Genomic DNA, 27,552 nt, shown 5'->3' with positions numbered 1-27,552 from the left:
ATATTGGAAGGTCTTATCAGGAAGTGACAATATTACAACTTGCATAAACAGCTTTCTTGACATGTCCCTTTGTTCTCTGTCCTTCACTACCTTACGCGTATGCAGTTGCAGATTGCAACCTAACACGTAGGCATAAAGGGTTGTGTGATTAAGCATATTGAAGTTTACAAAATGGAGTGACTTATGCTATATTCCAACAAGCATTAAAAACTAAGTAATTAAGAACTAATCAGTATTCTTTTGCTTCTGAGTATTTTGCACTTTAATTAGATTTTCTGGAAGTGCAACATTATTTAAACGGTAGTCCTGCCAGAGCCAAAAAAATAGAAGAAGAACTCAATCATTTGAAACCAAAATATTTACTTTGAACAAGAGTTGTTCCTTCCAGACACCTTTTTGTCCCCCTCCATACTGATTGAATGTCTGTTCTGTCAACAGAAAAATGATCCCTTTCCGATTAATGGAAGTATAATTTTTTTGCTGCCAGTAAAGAATAAATTATTAAACTTAGAAAACTTTCTATCATCTCAACTTTTCAATTTCTTTTGAGGACTTTGTGGTCTATTTGAGCTAGAATAAAGAACATAGGGCACTTCCACTCAGCAGTCTAAATTGCTAATCTTCCAGGCTATTAAGCCAACTTCAGATCATGGATTGCTGTGTTTTGACAATGGGATCCAGTTGGTTGTTCATCTGGATTAAGACCAACACAGAATAGTGATTGATCAATGTCCTTCTTTTTGTCCTTCTTACCTGTGCAGGGAAGTCTATCATCAATGGGTGGCTTTTGTGTAGGTGGTCTCCTGGTGTGTGTTTTTTCCTTTTTAGGGATTGATTCTGCTGCATTCATCACCTTGTTTGCTTTCAATCATAGATACCCTCCCTCTGTCTCCTTGCACTGTGCTATTTTAATTATATGTGATCCCTTGATTTTTTTTCATTTTATTTAACATTGTAATATTGAACCTGGATAAACTACTAAATCTTTTTAAACAAAAGTATTTATAAGTAGAACTCATTAATGAGCAACAAAGATGATTAAGGGACTGGAAGCTAAAACATATAAAGAACAGTTGCTGGAATTGGGTATGTCTAGTTTAGTGAAGAGAAGGACTAGGGGTGGCATGATAGCAGTGTTCCAATATCTCAGGGGCTGACACAAAGAAGAGAGAGTCAAGCTATTCTCCAAAGCATCTGAGGGCAGGACAAGAAGCAATGGATGGAAACTAATCAAGGAGAAAAGCAACCTAGAACTAAGAAGAAATTTCCTGATAGAACAATTAACCAGTGGAACAACTTGCCTCCATAAATTGTGAATGTTCTAACACTGGAAGTTTTTAAAAAGAGATTGGACAACTATTTGCTGAAATGGTATAGGGCTTCCTGTCTAAGCAGGGGTCTGTACTAGAAGACCTTCAAGGTTCCTTCCAACTCTGTCATTCTAGTCTGTTCTGTTCAGTGACTGACTGCCCTGGACAGCAACCATTCAGAGTTATGACAGTGATTAAAAAGGTAATTTAGCAACAAGTGCCCATATTTACTACCTATGCAGAATTTCTTCCCTTCTTCGTCACCTGTTTGGCATAACAGCATATTGTTCTGTGCCTGACCCAGTTTTTAATTTTCCTCTCCCCCCTCACAGAGCAGAAATCTTGCCTAAACAAGTTGTCTTTTTCTGAGCTGCTTTTCTCTGCAGTGTAACATTTTCCTAAAAAGTGCTAAAGGCAAGTTAACAAGCTCAGGTCTGTGACCTTAATTAGTTGATTAGAAAGCTGTGCAGCTGCTGCCTGAAACTGACCAGGCCGTAATCAATTTCACACTAAAGTCTTTTGCCTCCTAAGCTGCTCATGGCTCATAGCAAGAGTGTCAGAATCCAATTATATTTCATTTCTATCTACCTACTCTGATAAAACCCAATTCTTACTCTATTCTGGATTCTGTCATACTACGAAAGGGGAGGAGGATAAGCAGGTGTTTTTTTTTAAGACTCTCACTTCCTTCATTAACAACAAAGTGACCGTTTGTGGATTCTCTTCGAGAGGACTAAACATAACAATGCGGCCATCTGCCTTTCATCTTAGTCCCTCTGAAGTTCTCCTCTTTGCTGACAGTGAGGAAAAAGGGGTGGGGGGAAATCCAACGCCTGGGATCTGGGAAAGAGAGGATGAGTGATCGTGCCGATGGAGCGGACGACGGATTGGATTGCCCGGAAGAACTGTGGGGTGGGGGCTGCTTGGGAAGATTTTAAAACATTGAAGGGTGGGAGAGGATACCCTAACATGCCTACAATCAGCTTCTCTTAATAAAGATCCCTGTTGGAAGAGATATTCCAAGAGTTCTGTCTTCTTAAGATGTAAGATTGAGGTGGGTCCTTATATTAGACAGGATCTGCAGAATTAGTCCACCTGGAAGGGAGAACCTTGCCAGGGGACTTTGCAAAAAATACCATGTCAAACGATGGAGCAGGGAAGGGAGAAAGCCCCCTGGAGAGGGAGCCACTGCCCCGACTGAAAACCTGCCAGATGTTGGGATCTGAGAGGTCAGACTCCTCAGAAGAAGAGGTGGTGGAGACATGTAACCACAAACCTTGGTGGTCAATGGGCGTTGGAAAAAAAGGCAAGTAGGAAAAGAAATCAAGAAAGGTGACCCTGAGACAGGGGGGCAACCAACCAGAATGGAAGCAGGAGATGGGGAAATCCCTGTACACAAGTGAAGAGGAATGGAGCTGGGCACTGCACTCGAGCTGGATCCTAGAAAAAGCTATCGATTTGATGAAGAGAACCCTCAGCTCCCTAGGAGAGGAGAATTCTGAGTCCCATGGCCGCACCAGCTCCTGAAGCCGCAACTGGAGAGACACTGAGGGGTAATTGGAAACTGCAGCCCCGGGGACGTCTGCTGATCCAGTAGTCCCTGCCGACCCGCAGATACCACTGACAACAAAGGCACCGATCCATTCAAAGACTCCCGCTACTGGACGCGAGATTCAAGGGAGAGCCGACACGCTTGGGGTTTTTCCTAACCCAAGTCCTCAGCTACATGGCGGAATACGGGCGGCACATCCCTAGTGACAAAGCCCGGATCCAGATCGTGCAATCTGCTCTGGATGGGCCGGCCGCAGATTGGGTGGTGAATTTGCACAACTCCAATGTCCCAGAGCTCAACTACTTCAACCGGTTCATGTCCTCTCTGAGAAAGTGATTTGAGGACCCCCTGGCTGATCGCAAAGCCCGCAAAAGGATCAAAACGATGAGGCAAGGCAAACGCCCGGTAGCCGAATATACACAAGAATTCCGGGCCAACACAAGCAAATTGAACTGGCCGGAAGACATCCTCCTTAGCCATCTCAAAGACGGCCTAAATTACGACCTATATGATGCTTGCCTGCCCCGAGGGGACCCACACCAACTCGATGAATGGTACATCCTGGCAGAGGAAGCAGAGATCCACCTACTGAAGAGGCACCGCCGAGGAAAACAATAGAGCCGCTCACCACCTGAGTCGATGCGCAAACCAGTGAAACCATCGGCTATGGCCAAGAAGCAAACGGGCTGCTTCAGATGTGGGAGAGAGGGGCATCAGGCTGTAGAATGCCGCTCAAAAGCCCCCCAGCACAACCCAAACAGATCACCGGCCAGCAAATCCAGGAAGTCTCCAGCTAAGCCAAAAGAATCTGCCATGAGAGTGATGGAGGCTGTGGAACCCCCTACCTCTGCCCATTGTGGGGAAAGAACTCCAGCCTACACTGCAGGTCCGGTGGATGCCTCAGATGACAGCTTGGAGGACAAACCCCTGCTAAGTGGACCTATCGCACCCATCCTCAAGACAGTGACTATATTCATTCCCTCCATGCCTGAAGCTGTCAAGGTGAAAGCCTTTAGAGATTCTGGCTGCACCCGCTGCCTCATTAGCCCGATGCTAGTGGAGAATCTGGGCATTCTGTCAAGCAGGCTAGAACAACCAATCTCATTTGGCCAGTTAAATGGGTCCATAGCAGGGGGGGTGCCAGATACCCTAGCCACGTTACCAATCCACCTCTCCCTGGGCAACCACAAGGAAGACATAATGTTTGTAGTGACCCCAGGCATGGAATGCCCAATGATCCTAGGGATGGAATGGTTAAAGAAATGGAACCCCTGGGTAAATTGGAGGACGGCAGAAATCAATTTCCTGAAGGGGGACCCTACAGATTTAAAACCCCAAGGGGATCTACCAAAATTAAAAATGGAAAAAGCATCCATGCGAGCAGAAAAGGGGCTACCAGAAATACCAGAGGAATACAGAGACCTTGCTGAAGTTTTCAGTGAGGAGAGGGCGGATGAGCTCCCCCCCACCGACCCACGGACTGTGCCATTAAATTCAAGCCTGGGGCAAAACTCCCGAAGCCCAGATTATACTCCATGAGCCCAAAGGAGAAGGAGGAAATGGAAAGATTCATCAAGAAATACCTAGAAAGTGGGTTCATTGAACCAGCCAAGCCTAAAGTGGCAACCCCGGTCCTCTTTAGGGAGAGGAAGGACGGCTCTTTACGCTTATGCGTGGATTATAGGCTCCTGAATACAATCAGTGAAAGCAACCTATACCCCCTACCCCTCATGAAGGACATGTTATCACACCTCTCGAAATGGAATTTTTTTTACTAAACTAGATCTAAGGGAAGCGTACTACCGCGTGAGAATTAAGGAAGGGGATGAATGGAAAACCACATTTAACTGCCCAACGGGGTGCTACCAATTCAATGTTTTGCCATTTGGATTACAAGGGGCCCCCACAGTATTTATGCAATTAATCAACAAGGTACTAAGGGAGCACCTACTTAAGGGGGTCCTGGTTTACTTAGACAACATTCTTATCTTCACCGAATCAAAAGAGGAACATGTCAACCTAGTCAGAGCAGTTTTAAAGAAACTGCAAGCCGCCCACCTATATGCCAAACTATCGAAATGCGAATCCACCAGGAAAGGATAGACTACCTAGGTTATCGCATATCCCCACAGGGCATTGAAATGGACCCAGAAAAGGTCATAGCAGTATTAGAATGGGCACCACCTCGCACAAGAAAGCAACTGCAAAGTTTCCTGGGTTTTGCATACTTTTGCCACCAATTCATTCCCTCATTTGCCCAGATAGCCTTGCCCCTCACGAACTTACTAAAAATGAAGGGAGCATCCTCAGTACAACCTAGCCAACCACTAAAGTGGCTGGGCCAAGAGGGGGGGTGCCCCTCATTGAAATGTGCCCGCCAGGCTACCGTGCATTTCACCAGCCGAGAGCCCAGGGTCTGGGTGGGAGGGTGGCGGTTATTATTAAGGAAGGCCTGGATCCAAGGGAGACCACTGTGCCGCAGACTGCCAGTTGTGAATCCCTAGGTGTGAAGTGGGGTCATGGGAGGCAGCAGGGCGTGCTGATTGTATACCTGGCTCCCCACTATGTATCAGCAGCCCTACCCGAGCTTCTCAGTGTGATAGCCGAGATGGCGATTGAGACCCCCAGACTGTTAGTCATGGGGGATTTCAATCTGCCATCGTTAGGTGAAGCATCTGAGGTGGCTCGGGAGTTCATGGCCTCCATGACGGCCATGGACCTGACCCAATTAGTAGATGTCCCTACCCACACNGGAGGACACACACTGGACTTAGTTTTTGCCTCTGGCCAGTGGCTGAGTGATCGTGGTTTAGGGGAAATAGTTGTTGAGCCCCTGTCATGGTCAGATCACTCTCTCCTTCGGCTGGCCTTTCCTACCGCTATGCCCCACCGCGGGGAGGCGGAACCAGAAATGACGAAATGGTTCCGCTCCAGGCGCCTGATGGACCCTGAGAGGTTCCAGATGGAGCTTGGGCCAATACCTGAGACCTTGACCCGCGGCTCGACTGAGGACCTGGTGGCCGCCTGGGATGGTGCGTCCGTGGGGGCCCTGGACCGGGTCGTGCCTTTGCGGCCCCTCACCCAATGCCGGTCTACCTTGGCTCCTTGGTTCTCCGAGGAGCTGAGGGTGATGAAGCGTCGGAAGAGATGCCTAGAGAGTAATTGGAGGGCCACCCGCTCCGAATCCGATCGGAAATTGGTAAAGTCCCATTTAAGGACTTACCTAGTAGCGATAAGAGCGGCAAAACGAAACTATTTCTCCGCTCTTATCGCGTCTGCAGGTAACCGATCTGCCGCCATGTTTAGGGTGTCCCGTTCCCTCCTTCATCAGAGGGTCCGGGATATCCCTTTGCAGGGTCGGGCAGAGGAATTTGGGTGTTACCTGCATGACAAAATCGATCGGATCCGGGCCGGGTTAGCCTCCAATTGGACTAGTTCAGGCGGGCCAATGGAGGCAGGTCTTGAGTCCATTTTGTGGGAAGAGTTTGATTCTGTGACCCCTGAGGACATGGACAGGATGTTGGGATGGCTGAACACCACCACATGTTTACTGGACCCGTGTCCCTCCTGGCTGGTACTGGCCTCCCGGGAGCTTACACGAGGCTGGCTCCAGGGAATCGTCAACACTTCTTTGAGTGAGGGGTTCTTGCCGGCCGCCTTGAAAGAGGCAGTGGTGAGGCCCCTCCTCAAGAAGCCCTCCCTGGACCCGGCTGTTTTGGCCAACTACCGTCCTGTCTCCAACCTTCGCTTTCTTGCGAAGGTTGTTGAGAGTGTGGTGGCACGGCAGCTCCCTCAGCACCTGGAAGAAACTGTCTATCTAGACTCGCGCCAGTCCGGCTTCCGGCCTGGGCACAGCATGGAAACGGCATTGGTCGCGTTGGTTGATGATCTCTGGAGGGCTCAGGATAGAGACTGCTCCTCTATCCTGGTCCTGTTAGATCTCTCAGCGGCTTTCGATACCATCGACCATGGTATCTTGTTGCACCGGTTAGAGGGTTTGGGTTTGGGGGGCACCGTCTTACGGTGGTTCTCCTCCTACCTCTCGGATCGGTCGCAATTTGTGTTGGCAGGGGGGCAGAGGTTGACCTCGAGGTGCCTCACTTGTGGGGCACCACAGGGGTCAGTCCTCTCGCCTCTCCTGTTCAACATTTATATGAAGCCACTGGGTGAGATCATCCGTGGTTTCGGGGTGGAGTTTCATCAGTACGCAGATGACACCCAGCTGTACATCTCCACCCTGGACCACCCCAACGATGCCGCGGAAGTGATGTCCCGGTGCCTGGAGGCCGTGCGAGTCTGGATGGGGAGGAACAGGCTTCGACTCAACCCGTCCAAGACTGAGTGGCTGTGGTTTCCGGCGTCACATCATAGCCAGTTGGTTCCATCTCTGGCTATCGGGGGCGAGTCATTAGCTCCCGCGGAGAGGGCCCGCAACCTGGGTGTCCTCCTGGATGCTCGGCTGTCTTTAGACGATCATGTGACAGCCGTGGCCAGGGGGGCTTTTCATCAGGTTCGCCTGATACGCCAGTTGCGCCCCTTTCTGGATCGTGACGCTCTATGCACAGTCACTCAAGCCCTCGTTGTTTCCCGCCTGGACTATTGCAACGCGCTCTACATGGGGCTCCCCTTGAGGTGCACCCGGAGGCTCCAGTTAGTTCAGAATGCGGCCGCNGCTTCAAGGTGTTAGTAACAACCTTTAAAGCGCTCCATGGCAATGGACCTAGGTATTTGCAAGACCGCCTCCTACCAAACACCTCCCTTCGACCAGTCCGCTCCCACAGAGAGGGCCTCCTTAGGGTGCCGTCGGCCAGACAATGCCGGCTGGCGACCCCCAGGGGGAGAGCCTTCTCTGTGGCAGCTCCTGCCCTCTGAAATGACCTACCCCCCGACCTACGTACAGTTGTGGACCTGCGCCTTTTTCGCCAAGCCCTGAAGGCTCATCTATTCCGTGCGGCCGGCCTGGCGTAGTTTGATTATGTTTTAGTGGGGGTTTTGTATGGGATATTTTTAGAGCAGGCCTGTTATTTAATTTGATTTTAGACAGAAATTTGTGTATATTTATTGTGGTTTTTATTATCACCTGTTCACCGCCCTGAGTCCCGTAAGGGAGATAGGGCGGTATATAAATTCAATTAATAATAATAATAATAATAATAATAATAATAATAATAATAATAATAATAATAATAATAATAATAATAATAATAATAATAACAACAACAACAACAATGGAGTGCCAAGCAGCGTTTGAGAGATTGAAGAGACTCTTTTCTGCCGAACCAGTATTGAGGCACCCAGACATGGATAAGCCCTTCGTAATACAGGCGGATGCAAGTGGTGTGGCAGTGGGAGCTATACTATTACAAGAAAACGCTGAAGGGGTATTGCAACCCTGTGCGTATACATCCAAGAGACTCACCAAAACGGAACAGCGCTGGCCTGTGTGGGAGAAAGAGGCATACGGGATACGTTGGTCATTACTCACGTGGTGCCAGTTCCTGGAAGGCAATAAAATCCCTTTCCAGGTGTGGACAGACCACAAAAATTTGGAAGCCTTGAAAACACCCAATTCCACTTTACGCTCAAGCATTTGCCGGGGGGAAAGAACTTATTGGCAGAGCCCAAGCTAAATTAAAACCACACCTGGGCAACCAAACTGGAATTGAATTCCGGAAATGTTTGGAAACAGATGAATGGTTCCAGAAAAATAAACATGTGTGCACAATGAAAGACGGGCTGCCTTGGGTGGGAGAAAAGTTATATATACCAACCACCCAAAGAGTCACATTCATGCAGCTTTGCCATGACACAAAATCAGCAGGGCATTTTGGATTTGTAAAAACATTATACTTAATTAAACGGCAATTTTGGAGGCCATCCATGAAAAAGGACATAGAAAGTTACATGGCCAGCTGCCCAAAGTGTGCGACTGCAAAGAGGTTGCAAGGGAAATCGCCCAGACTGTTACAACCAGTGGCAAATCCCTCAGCCCCTTGGAGGGAAATAGCCATGGATTTTATAGTAGAATTACCAGAAAGCAATGGGAATACAGTCGTCTGGACGGTCAGGGACTTGTTTTCCAAACAGGTGCACTTTATCCCTTGCCAAAAGATTCCAACCGCAAAAGCCTTAGCGAAACTTTTCGTGCAGCATATTTACAGATTGCATGGGGCACCCCAACGCATCATATCTGATAAGGGAGTGCAATTTATGTCTGCATTTTGGAAGGAATTTTTATTCCTTTTAGGGACCACTCAGGGACTGACATCTAGCCATCAACCGCAGGGGAATGGTCAAGCGGAAAATTCAAACTCAGTACTTGAGCAATATTTAATATGCTTTCTTAATTTCCAGCAGTCGGATTGGACGGACCTACTCCCTTTCGCAGAAGTTGCTTACAATAATGCAGTCCACTCCAGCACAGGTTACACTACTTTTCAAATAGCTAACTGTCAAAGTTTCAACCCCATGCAGAACTAACCCCAAATGAACCAGCAATCCCATCACTGAAAGAATGGATGGAACAACTACAAAACACCTGGCCAATAGTTAGAAAAGCTCTGGATGAAGCTTGGCAAGCATACAAAACACAAGCAGATAAAAAAAAGGGTCGAACCTACACCATTCATTATAGGAGAAATGGTGTACTTATCTACAAAATACCTAAAATCCTTAACAACCCTGTAAAAAACTTGGACCAAAATATATAGGGCCTTTTCAAATTAAGAAAATCATAAACCCAGTAACAGTAGAATTAGAATTACCCAAAAATCTCAGGCAAATACACCCAACTTTCCACTGTAGTTTGCTGAAAAGAGAACAGCAGTCACCCTTATGGCCAAAACTCCCCACCACCACCACCACCACCACCCCAATCATGGTGGAAGGAGAACAACACTTCGAGATAAAGGAAATCCTAGACTCTAGGAGATATCATGGGACTACTCAATACCTAGTAGAATGGAAACACCTCCCCGCCTCACAAAACGAGTGGGTCCATAAATGTCATGTCAGAACACTAAAACTATTAAAGAAGTTTCATACAGAGTATCCTAACAAGCCAGACTTTTATACCTGTTTTGTTTTCTTTACAGGTGGATCTCTCTTATTTTTAAGGGGGCAGGATGTCAGAATCCAATTATATTTCATTTCTATCTACCTACTCTGATAAAACCCAATTCTTACTCTATTCTGGATTCTGTCATACTACGAAAGGGAGGAGGATAAGCAGGGTTTTTTTATGACTCTCACTTCCTTGATTAACAACAAAGTGATCGTTTGTAGATTCTCTTCGAGAGGACTAAACATAACAATGCGGCCATTTGCCTTTCATCTTAGTCCCTCTGAAGTTCTCCTCTTTGCCGGCAGTGGGGAAAAAGGGGTGGGGGGAAATCCAACGCCTGGGATCTGGGAAAGAGAGGATGAGTGATCGTGCCAACGGAGCAGACGACGGATTGAATTGCCCGGAAGAACCAGGGCTTTTTTTCTCATAGAACGCCCAGAACGGAGTTTCGGCACCTTTTTTGGATGGAACCTTATAGGGTAGGCAAGGTGGGTTGTATGACGTGTGTGAGTTCCAGCACCTTTTTTTTTTTTTAGAAAAAAAAGTACTGGGAAGTACTGTGGGGTGGGGGCTGCTTGGGAACATTTTAAAACATTGAAGGGTGGGAGAGGATTCCCCAGATCCTGTCTAACATGCCTACAATCAGCTTCTCTTAATAAAGATCCCTGTTGGAAGAGATATTCCAAGAGTTCTGTCTTTTTAAGATGTAAGATTGAGGTGGGTCCTTACAAAGAGTTTGCTAGGCAAGCAGCTTTGCTATTGCATTATGTGTGTGGCTGGTTATTCTCTTGTAATCCCTTCCTCTCCAGTGAATATAAGTACAAACTTTTATTCCCTTCCTACTGATTATCTCAGCTCCAGAATGAAACATTCCCAAGCATGGGGAGTGGGGGAAAAGGGGCTATAAGATTTGCCCTTTTAATCAGTTTTTGCTCGTGAGTTGAGCTCTGGAATTCTCCCCTGCCATTTGGGTTCACTGATCTGTTTGGTATCACTTCTTATTGATGCTGTAAAGCTAATGAAAGCTGAAGTAAAATTGAAATTTTTACTGTCATGTGATTTTTTTTTCATTTAGCAACTGCTTCACTAAACAAAAAATTGAGTTGCTGGTCTCACTTGCATTGCTAAACAAGAACTACCTGTGTTTTACATTTTTGAAATTGCAAATTTTAAATGAATAAAGAAAAGGTGCAGAAATCTAAACAATATGGCAGCCCAGGAGGAAATAGCTATGCAGGGTAGTTAGTGATCACCCAAGGTGACAGCACTTTGCAAGCCATGCTGCTAATGATAGCTGGAGCTATACTGGAATGGAATTTTTGAAAGGATTCACCCTGAAGGTCTTAAAGCAGCTTGACCAGAAAGCACTACTTTTAAATCATAACTAGAAGAAAAAAACAGGCTAGGAATTATATGGAGGAGTATCATGTTATCCATTCCTGTTCTCCAGAAGAGACCAATAACCTGTATCAGTGATGAGCTAAAAAAGATATACAAATAAGGCCATATCAGAGAGATCTGTGAGTGAACCTATCTCAAATGCTTGTGGGAAATGCAACATAGGATCCCAAATTAAAAATGTGCCTTTCCTGATTAAAATTTAATTATATAAGCCAGTGATCACAAATGGGAGGGAGGTCTCATTTCAGGAGCTGCTGCCAAGTTGTAAACATAAATAGTGCTTTCTGATTTTGCTTTTGTTGTTTAATGTTTATTTTTAAAAAGACAAGATTGTAATCCTTCTTCTTTTCCCTGATTAGGGACCCACAAAGGGTCTAACTGGGCCAACAGTAAAACTGTGTAATGTTTCAGATTCAGTTCAGAAGAGGTCCTTCAGAGTGCAAAGGAGCATATATGTAGTGCCTGTCTGCCCATTCATTTAAAAGTCCAAGAATACCTGCATTGTCATTCCAAAAACTTTCTTTCAAAGTGATTCTGAACCATTTCACGATTCTACCAAACAGTAATATTATTGTGTTGCTTTTCTAAATGATATGTCCATGTATATTTTTATATGTATGGCAGCTGGTCCACCATGTTTGGGCTTAAAAGCTAAGCAGGATCTTGTCAGATAAGTACTTGGATGGGAGACCTTTGGAGAAAATTAAAACTGTAGACCAGGAGTGTCAAACTGCCGGCCCGTGGGCCAGATGCATCATAACGAAACCACGCCCACTCCATTGCCGGCAAAGGCAAAAAAGTTGCAATACGTCATGACACATCACGTGACATTGTGAGTTTGACACCCCTGCTGTAGACTAAGCCAAGAAGTAAAAAAAAAAAAATACTTAGGAAGAAACAATGGCAACCTACTCCCATGCTTGTCAAGAAAAACATGGGGAGTCAATGTGATTGGATGATGTAGTTTCTGTATGGGCTATAGAACCAAAAAATGTATTGCCATATAAATACAAAGCATAGAACAACCCAGTGCAAGAGAGAGAGGGGGGAGGGAGAGAGAGAGAGAGGGCAAGAGGGAAAGAGAGATGGATGAGAAGCAACAGGGTGTCTCAGAAAAGAAAGTGGTATGTGTTTATATGTCCTATATCTCCAAAAGAAGACACTGTTCTACAATTATGAGCATTGGGGGGGCGTCTCTCAAAAACTGCAAGTCAATAGAGACAGCATCACAACTGAAGTGCTGCCCCTTTTGTATGTGTCAACACATGTACAGAAGACATAGGGCTTCATTTATAATGCCATATGCACCATATTGCAAATTTTGATACCAAGAAGCCTTTGGGTGCCCTCTGAGCTAGGTTGTTTTTTTACAGATATTTCATTACCAAACTAGGTAACATCAGTGCAAGTCAAATATTCTCATGTATTGATTTTGAAACCCCTCCCCTCCTGCAGACATCGCTGGTTACTGTGCTTGATTAGAAATAATACAACAATAAGACAAATAAATGTACAAATGATGGTCATGCTGTCAGTATACAAGCAAAGGACTCTGTACTCTTTTTGTAAATGTTAAACATAAAAAAGAAATGACAGGGACAGAATTGTTTGTTTCTTGTAATTCCCTGTGTTTTGTCTGGTGCATTTCAGCTGCTTGTTCCTCTTAACCTTTGCCATAACCCTTTCATGATTTTGAACAACCACCCCAGGTGATCTTTCTGTCCAGGCAGGAATAGATGACAAGTGTTAGAAAGACCTGTGTCAATGCTGCTAATATTGAATATTCTTGCTTTGACAAAATATGCAGAACTGTCTGGTATTTTTAGAGTTAATTCAGATGACAGAGAAAGGGGAGGAGAATTATAAGGAAAGCCCGGGAAAAGGAACGGAAGTGAATCTTTGCCCTCCAGGTTAATTGGAAGATGTGAATCATGACCCTAAAATAGGGGAGGGGAAATGCATGGAATGTTATGTGCAAAGGAAGGGAAATTCAGATCTTGGCATCCATCATGCCGTGCTGACACGTCTTTACACTAATAAAGGCTTTTTTAGGTTAAACCATGCCTGAAAGTTCTTTGAAGCATTTCATTAGTCAGACACATGACATCATGCCAAGATCCACAAATCTTTTAACCCAATTAAGAGGTCCCGGACTTCGGTCACTATTCCTAATCTAAAGGAGATAGATGACAAAGATCCAGGGAAGATCTCATTATGGAAGGAGAAAGATGGCTTGAGGCCAGCACCTCAGCAGCAGCAACTTCCCCAGGGAGTGGAGCAGCAGCCAGCCAGCCAGGGGAGAAAGAACTCTGGCAGATCTCCCAGCTGGAAGCAAAGACTTCAAAAGCAGAATGGAGAGATAACGAAGTTTTGGGTGAGTCACTGGAAAGATTTCAAAACCCAGAGGTGAAAAGCAGAAATCAATTCCTGGAGAGAGGAGCCTATACCCCTCCCATGGCCCAGCAGAAAGCCTGTCAGATCCTGTCTTCCCCTGCCAGGGACCCCAACTCTGAAGAGAGAGGGAATTCCAGTCTGAGGCATCTGCAGCAATGGGGAGATTGGGTTCCCCAGCAGATGGATGGTCAGCGATTTCTGAGCTTGCCACAACTAATAGAGGCCTTGCAACAGCTTGGGGTGGTGCAGAAGCCAGGAGATCAGCAGCTGGTGGGAGACATACCACAGCAGGGAGATTGGCCACAGCCCCCAAACATGCAACCCCTGGGCATAAATCTGAAGCCACTTCGATGGGGACCCAGAGAAGCAGTTTTTTTTCCTCAACCAAGTGCGCTCTCATTTGAATTGCTGGGCCTATCTCTACCCGGACCCGGGGGCGATGGCCGATGTGATTGCATCCAGCCTAGAGGGAGAAGCTTCCGAATGGCTGAACAAATTATATAATGAGCAAGCCCCCGAATTGGAGGACCCCCACCTCTTCCTCCTAGGGCTGAGGAAAAGATTTGAGGACCCATCTATTGGTCTTAAAGCAAGAGAACAGACCCACAAAATAAAACAAGCCGGCAGGCCTGCCCTGGAGTACGTGTGGGAATTTCTCAAGATAGCAGGTCGAATAGAGGGGTGGCCTGAACAATCCCTAATCCATCACTTTATAGAGGGATTAGACGATCACCTCTCTCAGGCCTGCATCTATCGAGCCGTACCTGATCAGCTGCAAGAATGGTACCAGGCAGCAGTGAAGCTAGACGTTCAGCTCACCCGCTATAAGAAGCCTCCCCCACCTGAATCCGAGCAGCTGCCAGAGCAACCCGGACAGCAATCACCCCTACAAAAACCTCCAACTACTGCGATGGCTGAGAGACCCAGACCACCTGCAGGCCCCTCAAATAAGTGTTTTCGGTGTGGACAAGAGGGACATCGAGCGGCAACCTGTCCAGTCCCCTACCCCCGACTGCAGAGCAGACCGGAAGCAGCGACGAGAAAGAAACCTGCTCAGTGGCTTACGAGAGAAAAATTCAACTGGGTCATGCAAGAACCTGTTGCCCAGATTACACTCCACACACAGGAGGACGCCGGGATTCCAGGTGGACCCACCCCTGCTCTACCCTCCTTTGACAGCAACAATGAAGGAGAGAACGACCCGATGGTGAGTCGACATATCCCGCCTTTTTCACTGGCGACCAAACTTATAATCCCTAAATCTGGGGCACAAATGAACTTAAACGTGCTAATTGATTCTGGATGCACCCGCTGCATTATTAGTCTGCCGTTTGCCATGAAAATGGGCATACAGGCAAAACAGCTTTACAAACCTGTGAGGTTTGAGCAAGCCGATGGCTCCCTGATGGGAGGGACTCTTGTCACACAAGTATCTGAGCCCTTATGCCTAGAAATAGGTGCGCACTGGGAGTTTATTCGCTTCCTAGTGGCTCCAAAAATGACTGAGACTGTGATCCTAGGGCTAGCCTGGTTGGACAAATGGAAGCCATTTATCTGGTGGGAGAAAGGAATGAGAACTGTGAGACTACCTATAGGGCCTAAACCTCCCGCTGATTCAACCGATGTTGCAGGACACCTTAGGCCACCCAATGAGCGAGCGCACATGGCTGCCTCACTGCCGCCAGGCGAACCACTCATCCCCAATGAATACCGGGACCTGGTGGAGGCATTTAGTGAAAAATAATGTGATGCTCTACCCCCTCACAGACCCAATGACTGCTCCATCGAATTGGTGCCAGGAGCCAAACTCCCACGGCCGAGAATGTATTCTATGTCCCCCCTCGAAATGGAGGAGATGCAGCGATACGTGAATAAAAACCTAGCAAGGGGGTTCATCGAACGGGCCAAATCTACCGTTGGAGCCCCTGTGTTGTTCAAAGAGAAAAAAGATGGATCTCTTCATCTCTGCGTAGACTATAAGGGTCTCAACGCTGTGAGTGTGGAAAATAAATATCCCCTCCCCCTCCTAAAGGACTTAGTAACCTATCTGGCTAAGGGGAGTGTCTTCACTAAATTAGATCTGAGAGAGGCATATTACCGGGTGAGAATAAAAGAGGGAGACGAGTGGAAAACTGCCTTCAACTGTCCTATGGGAAGCTATCAGTTCAAAGTCATGCCATTTGGACTACAGGGGCCCCCAGCCGTATTTATGCAGTTGATTAATGAGGTCCTACATGATCACTTGTACAAAGGGGTTTTGGTGTATCTTGATGATATCCTGATATACAGCACGAATATGACTGATCACATAAAGCTGGTGAGAGAAGTGTTAAAGAAACTATTGAATGCCAAGCTTTATGCCAAATTGTCAAAATGTGAATTTCACTGGACCTGATTAGATTATCTTGGCTACAGAATTTCCAACGAGGGCATTGAAATGGATCCAGCCAAGGTGAAAGCTATAATCGAATGGCAGCCCCCAAAGACTCGCAAACAACTCCAGAGCTTTCTGGGTTTTGCCAACTTTTATCGTCAATTCATCTCCTCTTTTGCCGAGATTGCCCTACCCCTTACAGAATTACTCAAAACAGGCAAAGGAGGAGGGAAGCCATGACCGGGCCAACCACTAGCATGGACGATGGGCTGTCAAACAGCTTTTGAGAATTTAAAGAGACTTTTTGCTGCTGAACCGGTCCTAAAGCACCCCTGCCCAGGGGAGCCCTTTGTAATTCAAGCCGATGCCAGCGATGTGGCAGTTGGAGCTGTGTTACTAAAAAAGAACAAAAGTGGGGTCCTGCAACCCTGCACCTACACTTCTAAGAAATTTACTGAAAGTGAGCGGAGATGGGCAATCTGGGAGAAAGAGGCCTTCATGATTAGATGGGTGCTATTACACTGGTGACACTATCTAGAAGGGAGCAAGGTGCCATTTGAAGTATGGACAGATCACAAAAATCTAGAAGCACTGAAAACTCCCCACAAATTGTCCCCAAAGCAAGTGTGGTGGGCACAGTACTTTAACCGCTTCAACTTCACTCTAAAGTACATACCAGGAGGAAAAAACTTCCTAGCTGATGCGCTATCCCAGTTACCCCAATACAAAAGCGAACGGGAGGAGGTTAACGAGGCAATTATCCCCAATCCACAAACTGCCACTCAACTTACGCCTCGCAGGGTCCCCAATCCTGATGACCCTGGGGTAAAGAAAATAAAACGAGAGCTCCTCACCAATCAATGGTTCAAAGATAATCAACCCTCCCTAATGTGCAGGGATGGCTTGGCTTACAAACGGGGGAAACTATATTTGCCAGAAGCCCTCTGTCTTAATGCTCTCAAACACAGCCATGATGTAAAACAGGCTGGACACTTTGGATATTTGAAAACCCTACACCTCACCCGCCAGCAATTTTGGTGGCCGGGGCTGAAAAGGGATATGGAAAACTATGTAAAAAGTTGTACTGTATGTGCCACAATGAAAAGAATTCCAGGGAAAACCCCTGGGTTACTGCAACCCGTGGCAGACCCTTCTCAACCCTGGGAAGAAATAGCTATGGACTTTATAGTAGACCTATCTGAAAGTAGAGGAAATACTGTCATCTGGACTGTGATAGACCTGTTTTCAAAGCAGGCTCATTTCATCACCTGCAAAGGACTCCCATCTGCCCAACGACTGACCAAATTGTTCCTGAAACATATCTACCGGCTGCATGGCGCCCCTAAATGAATAATTTCAGACAGGGGGGTGCAGTTCACAGCGAAGTTTTGGAGGAGTTTTCTTAAATTTATTGGATCATCTCAAGGTTTATCATCTGCTTTTCATCCTGCCACCAATGGGGCTGCAGAATCCGCTAACAAAATGGTGGAGCAATATCTTAGATGCTACATTTCTTACCAACAGACGAACTGGACTTACCTCCTCCCTTTTGCGGAGGTGGCGTACAATAATTCTGTGCACAGCAGCACCGGCTACACGCCTTTCAGAGTGGCCACAGGAAAAGAGTTCAGCCCAATACCTGAATACCTTCAGGTGCCCTCCGCTTCCCAGATACTTGACCAGTGGGTGAGGGGGTGGGAAGAAGTTTGGAGGAACACAAAAACTTCGTTAAAAAAGACTTTTGAAACCTATAAAAAGCAGGCTGATAGAAAGAGGGCTCCCCAAAGAACATTCCAAGTTGGGGAAAAGGTTTATTTGTCAACTAAATATTTATGCCTCAAATTGCCCAGTAAGAAATTGGGACCAAAATTCTTGGGGCCTTTCCCCATAGTAAGGATCATCAATCCGGTCACCGTAGAACTAAATCTCCCTAGACATTTAGGGAGAATTCATCCAGTCTTCCATTGCAGCTTGTTGAAACCTTATCGGGGCTCCACTTTAAGACCTCCCCCGAAGAAGCCATCTGGGCCCCTCGTAGTTGCGGGACAGACCCACTATGAAGTGAAATGTATTCTTGACTCTAGAATTTTTAAAGGGAAATTGCAGTACCTAGTACAATGGAAGGGATACCCGTTGTCTGAAGCCACCTGGGTGAAATCCAGTGAGGTGAAAGCTCACAGGCTTGTCAAAAGGTTTCATGTGAAATACCCCAACAAACCGAGAACTAGTCATTAACATATGCTTTTGTTTACATTACAGGATCTGTCCTTTTTGTAAGAGGGGCCGAATGTCAACGCTGCTAATATTGAATATTCTTGCTTTAACAAAATATGCAGAACTGTCTGGTATTTTTAGAGTTAATTTAGATGACAGAGAAAGGGGAGGAGAATTATAAGGAAAGCCCGGGAAAAGGAATGGAAGTGAATCTTTGCCCTCCAGGTTAATTGGAAGATGTGAACCATGACCCCAAAATAGGAGAGGGGAAATGCATGGAATGTTATGTGCAAAGGAAGGGAAATTCAGATCTTGGCATCCATCATGCCGTGCTGACACGTCTCTACACTAATAAAGGCTTTTTTAGGTTAAACCATGCCTGAAAGTTCTTTGAAGTGTTTCATTAGTCAGACACATGACAATCTGAGTTTGTTCTTTGGCTATGCCAAAGGAAGCCAAGAGGTGAAAGTAATGCTGTTGTCCTTTCTACTCTTGTGTGGTTCAGATTATAACTCCAGTGAGAAATTAGTTGTCAACCTGGGGTTCACATCACAGCTGTCCTGCTTTGTGTTGGGCAGTAGGCTGAAGTAAATGTATGCCATATCAAAATCTTATCTCCAGCTTTCATATGTAGAAGGAGTAGGTTATCAAACTAGCATTTTAGTTGAAGGACAAAAGCTGGCTCTGAGCAACTAAAAGAAATGTTCAAAATATAAAAGGAATGAAAGGAAGGCGTTTTTCTCTCAAAAAAGCTGACACATGAACTTGAAGTTCAGAAGTGTAATAGCTAAAGGACAGCCTTAAAATGTTCAAGTAAATGACAGGAGAATTATATGCATTTGTGATTAATACCACAGGAATAAGAAACTGAAACCAACTCTTGTGATAGATAAATGCTGCACTAACATATCTAACTCTGCATCAATGTTGGGCTTAAGGGCAAAAGGCACTCTACGAGGCTTTACTTTGATTGGGGCTATGGTTGGATCAAGATGGAGAGCAATTGGTGCTCCTTTGTACTTCCCTAAATTGGGACTGAATACGTCCCCAAACTCCTGGCAGACAGCTGCCAAATCCGCTGTTTGGGTTCTGTTGATGCCAGTCACAAGGATGCCCAGGGATTCAAACCAGTCTAGGCCGATCAGGCTTGTGCGCTGGCCTTCGGCTACCATGATGTTGAGGGGACCCTCAAACTCTTTGAACTTCACTTTTAACATGGCTTCGCCTTTAACCGCTATGCGGGAATTTTGAAAATCTGTGAACACTAGATTTGACGGCTTGAGTCTGACTCATTTCCCGCTATGTCTGCAGATGTAATTGAAGGTTTTGTAGGAGATTATGGACAGGGCTGACCCAGTGTCCAATTCCATTGAGCATGGAACTCCTTGTAGCTTGACTCTTAGTCTAAGCTTTTCTTTGAGGGGGCGATGGGCTCCTGTTCTCAGAATGCTCCTCCTTCCGGGGCCCCTTTATCAGAATGCTCCTGCCCCGGGGCCCCTTTATCTCTCCTGGGGAAGTCTTCGGGTGGAGATTCCCTCTGGCAACCTTTACAGATGATAGTGATGTGGCCCTGTTTGCCACATGCTCGGCACACAGCTGTACGAAACCTGCACTCTGAGCGCTGGTGCCATCCTTCGCAGCCAGCACAGCTAGGGAAGAAGGCTGCCTTGTCAAGTGGCTGCTGCCTTCTTCCTGGAAGCTTCTGCACCTGGTCGATCTCAATGTCCTCGTCTGAGTCATCTGCTCTCTCTGAATCTTCATGATGAACAGTAATCTGGCTGGGGGAATTCTTTGAGGGTTGTAAAACCTTGACTGCTCCTCCGGCGGCCTCTTCTGCCATCGCTTCTTTCAAGGCATCCTGGAATGTCAAGGTCTCCTTTGCAAACAGCCTCTGCTGTAAGTCTATGTTTCTTAGGCCACATACCAGTCGGTCCCTGAGCCGATCTTCTAAATCTGGGAATTCGCAGAGTCTGGATGCCTGTCTCAGGGCAGCCATGAATTCAGCAGCTGACTCCCTGGCTGCTGTTCTCTCTGCTTGAATGCGTGTCTCCATGCAATGATAGAGAGTCTTGGTTCGAAGTGTTCTTTGAGTCTTCTTTTCAAGTCAGCATAGGTAATTGACTCCAAGCTGACTGGGGTGATTAGATTTTCGGCTATGTCAAAAGTTGCCTGGCCGCATACGCATAGTAATGTTGCAGCCTTTAGTCCGTCTTCCCTGACTTGGTTTGCTCTCAGGTAATTTTTGACCCGGGAAACGTAAGAGCTCCATTGCTTTGGATGCGATAAGTCGAATTCGGATAGCTTGCCTACCTTGGCCATAGCTGTCTGTTACTGAGTCTCTCAATGCCTTATGCTGTTAAGGGCTTCTGTGAGAATCCTAGGGATGGCTAGCGTGGCTTGCTAGCAGGCAGAAGGGGGGAACGCTGTTCCTACCAGGGCGCTGAAGCCTGGTCTTACCCCTTAGCGACTCTTAGATCTTAGACCTCTTAGACCTCCAGCTCTTTCTTCCTTAGCAGCATATCCCACCTTTGTCGCCACTGTTATATACTGGACCCAGTGAGGCATTGAAGAGACCGGAGTGAAAGTAACAGCTCATTTATTCAATCCACACAGAAGCGGCTCTAACAGCTGCTTTACTCTTATTTATACAGACCGCCACTAGGCAGCAGCCAATGAGTTTAAAGCATACATTCCCGCCTAAAACACAGGCTTGCAATATATATATATACAGTCAGTTAAGGATTTGAATTGAACATCTTTAGTTAACCGTTTTATGACAACCCTATGAAATTGGGTTAATACACAACAGGCTGACTGTGAGCCAATCAGTTTTTTAGCCTGGGAAATCAACCTACAAGGATTACTGTAAAACAATAAAACTAAAACAAAGTTGCAGTAATGTTGTTTCTTTTAATTGAAATTATGAACTTCAGCTGAAAAGAATATTTCTTTGGGCTAAATTTAATAAGAACTGTTCATTTGCAGTTTATAATATTTTGTGCATCAAATAATTAGAAAGAATAAGCATGTACAAATCTAAATGAAATCATAACCTAGGGAAGGTAGCAGTTTGTTGTTGCTGCAGTTCCCTTATATATCTTTGATGTGGCTGCTTCTGTTTATATATTTATGTTAGGTTATTGATGGTAGCTGACTGTATTTTAAGCAAAAAAACTCATCACAGGTCAGTGTAGCACATGGCAATTATACATTTGATTTTGTACCTTCTCAAAATTGTATTTCACTTACAGATGTACCTTTCTGTTTCAGGCACAATCTTGGTAGACAGCATGTTGATCAAAGGAACAGCAGGAGGATCTGATCCCACTATTGAACTCACGTTAAAAGATAACACAGATTACTGGGTCATTTTAGATCCCATCAACCAGAGACTTTATCTTAACAGCACTGGACGAATTCTGGACAGAGATGTAAGTTGTTTTCTCCATCACTCATCAACTTGATTCTTCTTTTACATTAAACTTCTAGTTTCAGGATTTTTTTCCTTTTCCTTTTTCTTTTTTTTAATTTTAATTTTAATTTATTTATGAGTAATGAAAATAGGAAATGCACATTTCTGTCGTAAGCGTACTTTTTACTGTGAAAGAAATTCCATTGAGCTCTTCTAAACATGTTAAATTGTAGCCATAGTAGGTGTCTCAAGTCATGGATGTAAGTTAAGAACCAAGCATCCTATCAAGCAGATTTTTATATTTTCTTGGTCATAGTCAAAATAATGGTATAATTTTTATCAAATGGCATAAATGACTTGATTCATACAATGGGCTAGGCCTTAAATTTCCATTACAAATGACAGTGTTTGAATTCATTCCACGCACAAATAAGAAAACTGTCTTTTACTTGATATGATTAATTAATAAATATACTAAGAATTGGGTAACTGTATTGATGCAAGCTCTGAATGTTTTTTTTTTAGTTTTAACACTTGAGGTTTTATATGAAAAGCAAATAAGCCAATGATTTCAATTTAGTAATAAATATTTAAGGGAGTTATGGCCATATCTGCCTTAATGGTTGGATTTCAAAGCATTGAAATAAGGGCTGAAGAATCTGTGGTTTGCAGTGTATTAGCATACTTTAAAGGCCTGTTTATATTCTATCAAAGGTCCACTCAAATCCCCATTTGGATAATGTTATCCAAATGCTATTATCACTTTAATGTAAATGTTAAAGGGACAACTAAGTTCTTGAGAAAGTTAGCAACTGTTATGGTAGATACTGGGAGAAAAGTTTATGATCAATCATAAAACTTTTTTAGGGCAGTTGTTGAAAGTTCTGCTCTGGCCCTGTAATATCTCTGAATGGACTCTTAGTTCCTTAAATTTTTAAGAGCACCCAACTCAATAGCTCTTAATATTCTGAGTGGTTGCATTTAATAATATTAGCAGTGATAGTAGAGATAAGAAAGAGTACATATTAAGAGTGGTGGAAAGACCATGGAGATAACTTTGCTATGATGTAGTTGAAAGAGAGGTAGAGGGGAATGTTGGTAGTAGCACCTCAGCTTCCCAGGAAAGAGGCAACACACTCCAGAGAGGGGCCTATGGCAAGAGACTGCATGTCCAGAACTGGATAGTAGTAGGAAGAAAAGGTTCAAGGTAGCCACACTCTGGAATGTCCCTGGATATACTGTATTTATTGGGTTAGAAAGTTATAACTTTAGTCTGGTAAAATTCTGTCTATTAGATGCAAGCAAATAAAGATCTGGACTTGAATGGATCTCACTGTCATTTCTGGGGATTGGGCCTGACATCTGCTGAGGTTGTTGCTTCTATTAGAAGTGATACTGTTTGCTGGACAGATTGACATCTTTCCAACAGTGTTGCTCATGTATGTATTATAATATGATACATATGAAGACTTATACTTTGCTTAATCTGCTTCTCACCCCAAAATAATGAAAACGATGAATTCAGTTTCCACCACTTATGACTGAAAGAGGCTCTAGTAGAAAAGGAGACAGTTGAGAATATATGTGGTTCCAGGACACTATTTGCCCACCTTTGTCTAAGATAAAAAAAGTAACCTGATTATAAATGATATAAATGTGATGCAGCTTTGAAAGATCGTCATCAACGGTTGTTTTACGAATGAACAATGGTTTCCAAATGTAAGATGTTGCTATTTATTTGTGTCTAATTTCTATGAACAGGCTGTAATATAATTTTTTAAAAAATTATTTGATTTCCTATTATTATAAATGCAAGTAGTACAAGTATATTGTGAGTTCTGTGTAGCTATAATATTATTGATGTCATAGGTTCATGATATAAGAAGTAAATCTATCAATTACAAGGCAAGATCAATTTTACTAAGGGAAAGAAGAGAAATGCCTCTACTGTCTATTCAAGCAATTTATTCTTAGGTAATTATCATTTCATTAGGTAGCCAGGATTAATCCTAAAAGAAATTTTAGAGCTCTGGACCTTGACTCTATTGTATTGCAAATAAAGAAGTTCTCTAGAATACAAGGTTGACCGATATTACATTTTTGCTTGTAGGATACAAGGAAACCCATTTAGAAATTGAGCTCAAATGTGAAAACATACATTTAAGAATCTTCCCATAAGATTGAAAGCAAGTATTATTTGTATTAAACAATTTTAAAAGCACCCAACTCATTAGCTATTAATAGTCTGAACAGCTGCATTTAATAAAATTAGCAGTAGTAGTGGAGTTAAGAAAGATATGGTACACATTAAGACTCAAACAACATAACAAAAAAATAATAGTTGTTGCTATATCCCAGAAACTGAAAGAAAAAGAACAGATGTTGATTTCTCATTTGCCTTATAAATGAAATAATAATTTTGGTTTTGTTTGCCATAGCTTGATTGCAATTTGGTTGAGCTGCTGACGGCCAAATAAATTTGCTTGGATGGGGGCATTCTTGCCACAGACTACTAAATAGATGTACCTCTTATAAGAGATATGTTTGCAAATCATAAATTCATACTGTGCACAGAATAAATTGTACTTTTGAAAGTTAAAGCTGGAGGTGATTCTGTGAAATGTTTGTAAAAATTGCTTGTAGTTCACTTTTTCAGTCTCAATCAGTGCCTTTTACTCCTATTATTTTTATGAGTGTCTATGGGAAATGTTCACATACATGCCTGGTATATGAGCTGCACTATGGCAATGATGTCTTTTTAGCTGTTTCTGGACTTTACAAAACATAGTTTGTGGATACCACTGTAATACAGGTCCTTGAGTTATGACCATTTGTTCAGCAACTGTTTAAAGTTAGTCCTGAATGAATGTACTTACACCCAGTCCCAGACTTTAACAGCCATTACAGCACCCCTGCGATCATGTGATCAAAACATGAGCACTTGGCAGCTTGCCTACACTCACAACCAAAGGGGCACTTCAACTCCCCACCCACTATAATGGTATGTGGGAAAGACCTTGGGAGACTGGATAAAGAGATGCTGCCAAGGGAATGATCAGATAAGAGACAATGTAGTCCATGATAGTGGACAGAGCAAGAGGCTCAGAAAAGACCCTCTCTAGTTTCTAGACCTGTAAAGGAGAAGGGAGGAATGTACTTTCTATCTTGCAAAAAGTCTTATCAGTGTAGCTTTACAATAAAGTAGAATTAACTCATCTTATTGTATTTCCTATCTGGTTTGCCCTGCAATTATGACATGCACCTAACCTCCTCATTTCTGCCCTTTTGGTTTCCTGCCACCCAAGGTTCCTGCCACCCTATGCTTTGCCACCTTCATCTGACTTCACTGTCTTCTTGCTCCATGCTTGGCCTGGGCCCTTGCCATTCAGTTGTTGACAACATGAGGCTTTTTTCCCCCAAGCTCACACTTGGTTAGCATCTGCCTTGTGAAGGACCAGATCAACTGTCCATCTAATATTGGCAGACGAATACAAGTCTTTCTGGAAAATAGTGATCCAAAAGAAACTGAGTTTCTGTGGTTCATCCAGTGATGCCATCTTAACCTTAGAGTCATGTCAGACTAGATCAGTACTAAGGTAAAGAATCTTGAATACAGATGGGCAAACAAAAATTGCTATTTTCTCTCATAATATATAACCAAATTTTAGTATCGAAGCCAGTTTCATATTTATATCATATCACAGTTCCAAAATTAGGAGAAACTTATCTTTAATGGTCTCCCTACAACTGTCCTGGAAGGAAAATATTAGGAAACCCTTATATGAAACCCAATATACCCCTATGATATGGGTACAATAGAAACCGCAGCTCCATGTTGTTCTGTTTTGTTCCACATAGACATTTGCCACAGTTGTGTGCTCTTCCTTTATTTAAATTTCTGGTGCACTCTGACAATTTTGTCTTAACTGATAAGCAATCAAGATAAATTTATTTTTCTAAAGACAGCAATATTTTGCTACATTATGTATAAGCTTCACCCATAAATAGTTGCCAATAGTTCTTATTGTTAGGGGATAGCTTTGCGTGGTTCTTTTTTTAATTAAATATGCATTTATTGGTTAATGAGTAAAATAAAGTTTCTCTCTGTTCTGTAAAGCCAGGCCAGGCACCCACATCAACTATATGGGAGCATGGTGATAGTCAGTTGCAGTTGCACAGCAGGAGCCTCAGAATGCAGGTAACAAAGGTAGCTAGGCTGAAAACTTTGTGCTTTAGTGCTTGTCTGGTCTGGGCTATGGTCCAGACTGCAGTCTGGGCTGCTATGGCACAGAAGCTCAGGGGCTTTTTGTAGACCCAGTGTTGTGATTCCTCACCAGCCAGTGGATCCGGCAGCCGAGTCTGAGGATTCAGATGAGGAGGAGGGGCCTGGAGTGACATTGGAAGAGAAGAGAGGTGAGCAAGACAGAGGAAGGCAGTGGGGCGGCTCCAGAGGCAAAAGAAAAGTCATTAAGAAGCCACCCCCCAGCTGGACTATAAAGGGGGGAGGTGTGGGAGGTGCTGGTTGCCAAAGGCAACCATTCACGCTGTGGCTTCATGTTTTTGTGATTGTGTTGCTTGCCTCCGAAGTCTTGGACTTTGAATCAGGTGTGTAAAAATAAAAAGGGGGTTGTTTTTCTTGTGGGTCCTGCCTGGTTCCATGAAGAGGGGTTTTTCCTCATGAGTAAAGCAGTTGAGCAAGTACTTGCGTAGGCTGGGACAGAACACCCAGAGCCCTGGCATGCTAAGAAGTTCTTAAGTGGCAGCATAGATTCTGGGGCTGCTGGCTGCTGGATAAGGAAGGAGACAGAGAAGAATGTTGAATATACAGTTGAGGAGACACATGTAATTACTTGTAAGTAGTTCTTTATTGTTGTTCTCCTATAGACAGACCTCTTGCCAGACTAAAGCAACTGTCTGCATAACTACTAGATCATCAACATCATTAGCGTCATCTTCATCATCATCATTTTAGCCATTGTCTCTCCACTCCAGGATGAAAGCCTCTTCCGCATGTTTCCAACCAATATGGCCCTGAGCTTTCTTTTGCCAATTGGGCCTGCAATACATGCTGATGTCATTGATCCATCTTGTTTTATGTCTCTTTTGTGGATGCTTTTTATCAAGTGGGATCCATTCAGTGGTGGGATTTAAATATGTGAACAACAGGTTCTCTGTGTGGATGCCGCTTCCAGAAATCCGTTCTGGGCCTGGGCAACAAAAAATTAGCTACCGGTTCTGCTGAAGTGGTGCGAACTGGCTGAATCCCACCACTGGATCCATTCTATGACTGCCTTGGCCACCTGCCATCAGTTCTTCTTGCTATGTGACCAGCCCATTTCCATTTCAGTTCTTTTACTCTCTTGATGATATCATATACTTTTGTTTGCTCCCTAAACCATGGCCATGTCTTTCTATCTTATTTTGTAATGTATCTTTCCATGGCTCTTTGCACCACTCGTAGCTTTTGTATCGATGGAGAAGTTAGTGTACATGTTTCATTGGCATATGTTAGAGCAGGTAGCACACACTGATTGAAAACTACTAGATATGTTTTGGGAACTGCTGGTGGAGGAAACTCCTTTGCTCTCTTGCTAGACACCAGAAGTTCCAAGCTCCACTCTCTCTTTGCTTTCTGGGAAAAAGTCCTTCACTCCTGCAACTCTAGATTCAGTGGTGGGATTCAAATATGTGAACAACCGGTTCTCTATGTGGATGCCGCTTCCGGAAGTCCATTCTGGGCCTGGGCAACAAAAAAATAGCTACTGGTTCTTCCAAAGTGGTGCGAACCAGCTGAATCCCACCGTCTAGATTACATTCCACCACAGAACTATT

General features: G+C 44.3%; 1 protein-coding gene across 1 annotated transcript in view; it reads left to right on the top strand.

Moving 5' to 3' along the window:
• PCDH15 (protocadherin related 15) overlaps nucleotides 1-27,552 on the top strand; it is a gene marked incomplete at its 3' end in the record, with an annotated part of 345,211 nt that overhangs the window by 6,045 nt on the left and 311,614 nt on the right. The window contains exon 2 of the mRNA XM_015820330.2: nucleotides 21,560-21,739. Coding sequence (XP_015675816.2) covers nucleotides 21,560-21,739 — 180 coding nt within the window. The remainder of the gene's footprint in view (nucleotides 1-21,559; nucleotides 21,740-27,552) is intronic.

The sequence above is a fragment of the Protobothrops mucrosquamatus genome, unplaced genomic scaffold (assembly GCF_001527695.2).
Source record: "Protobothrops mucrosquamatus isolate PMUCROS unplaced genomic scaffold, P.Mucros_1.0 scaffold1121, whole genome shotgun sequence".
NCBI lineage: Eukaryota > Metazoa > Chordata > Lepidosauria > Squamata > Viperidae > Protobothrops > Protobothrops mucrosquamatus.
This window is presented reverse-complemented; position numbering and strand designations above follow the sequence as displayed.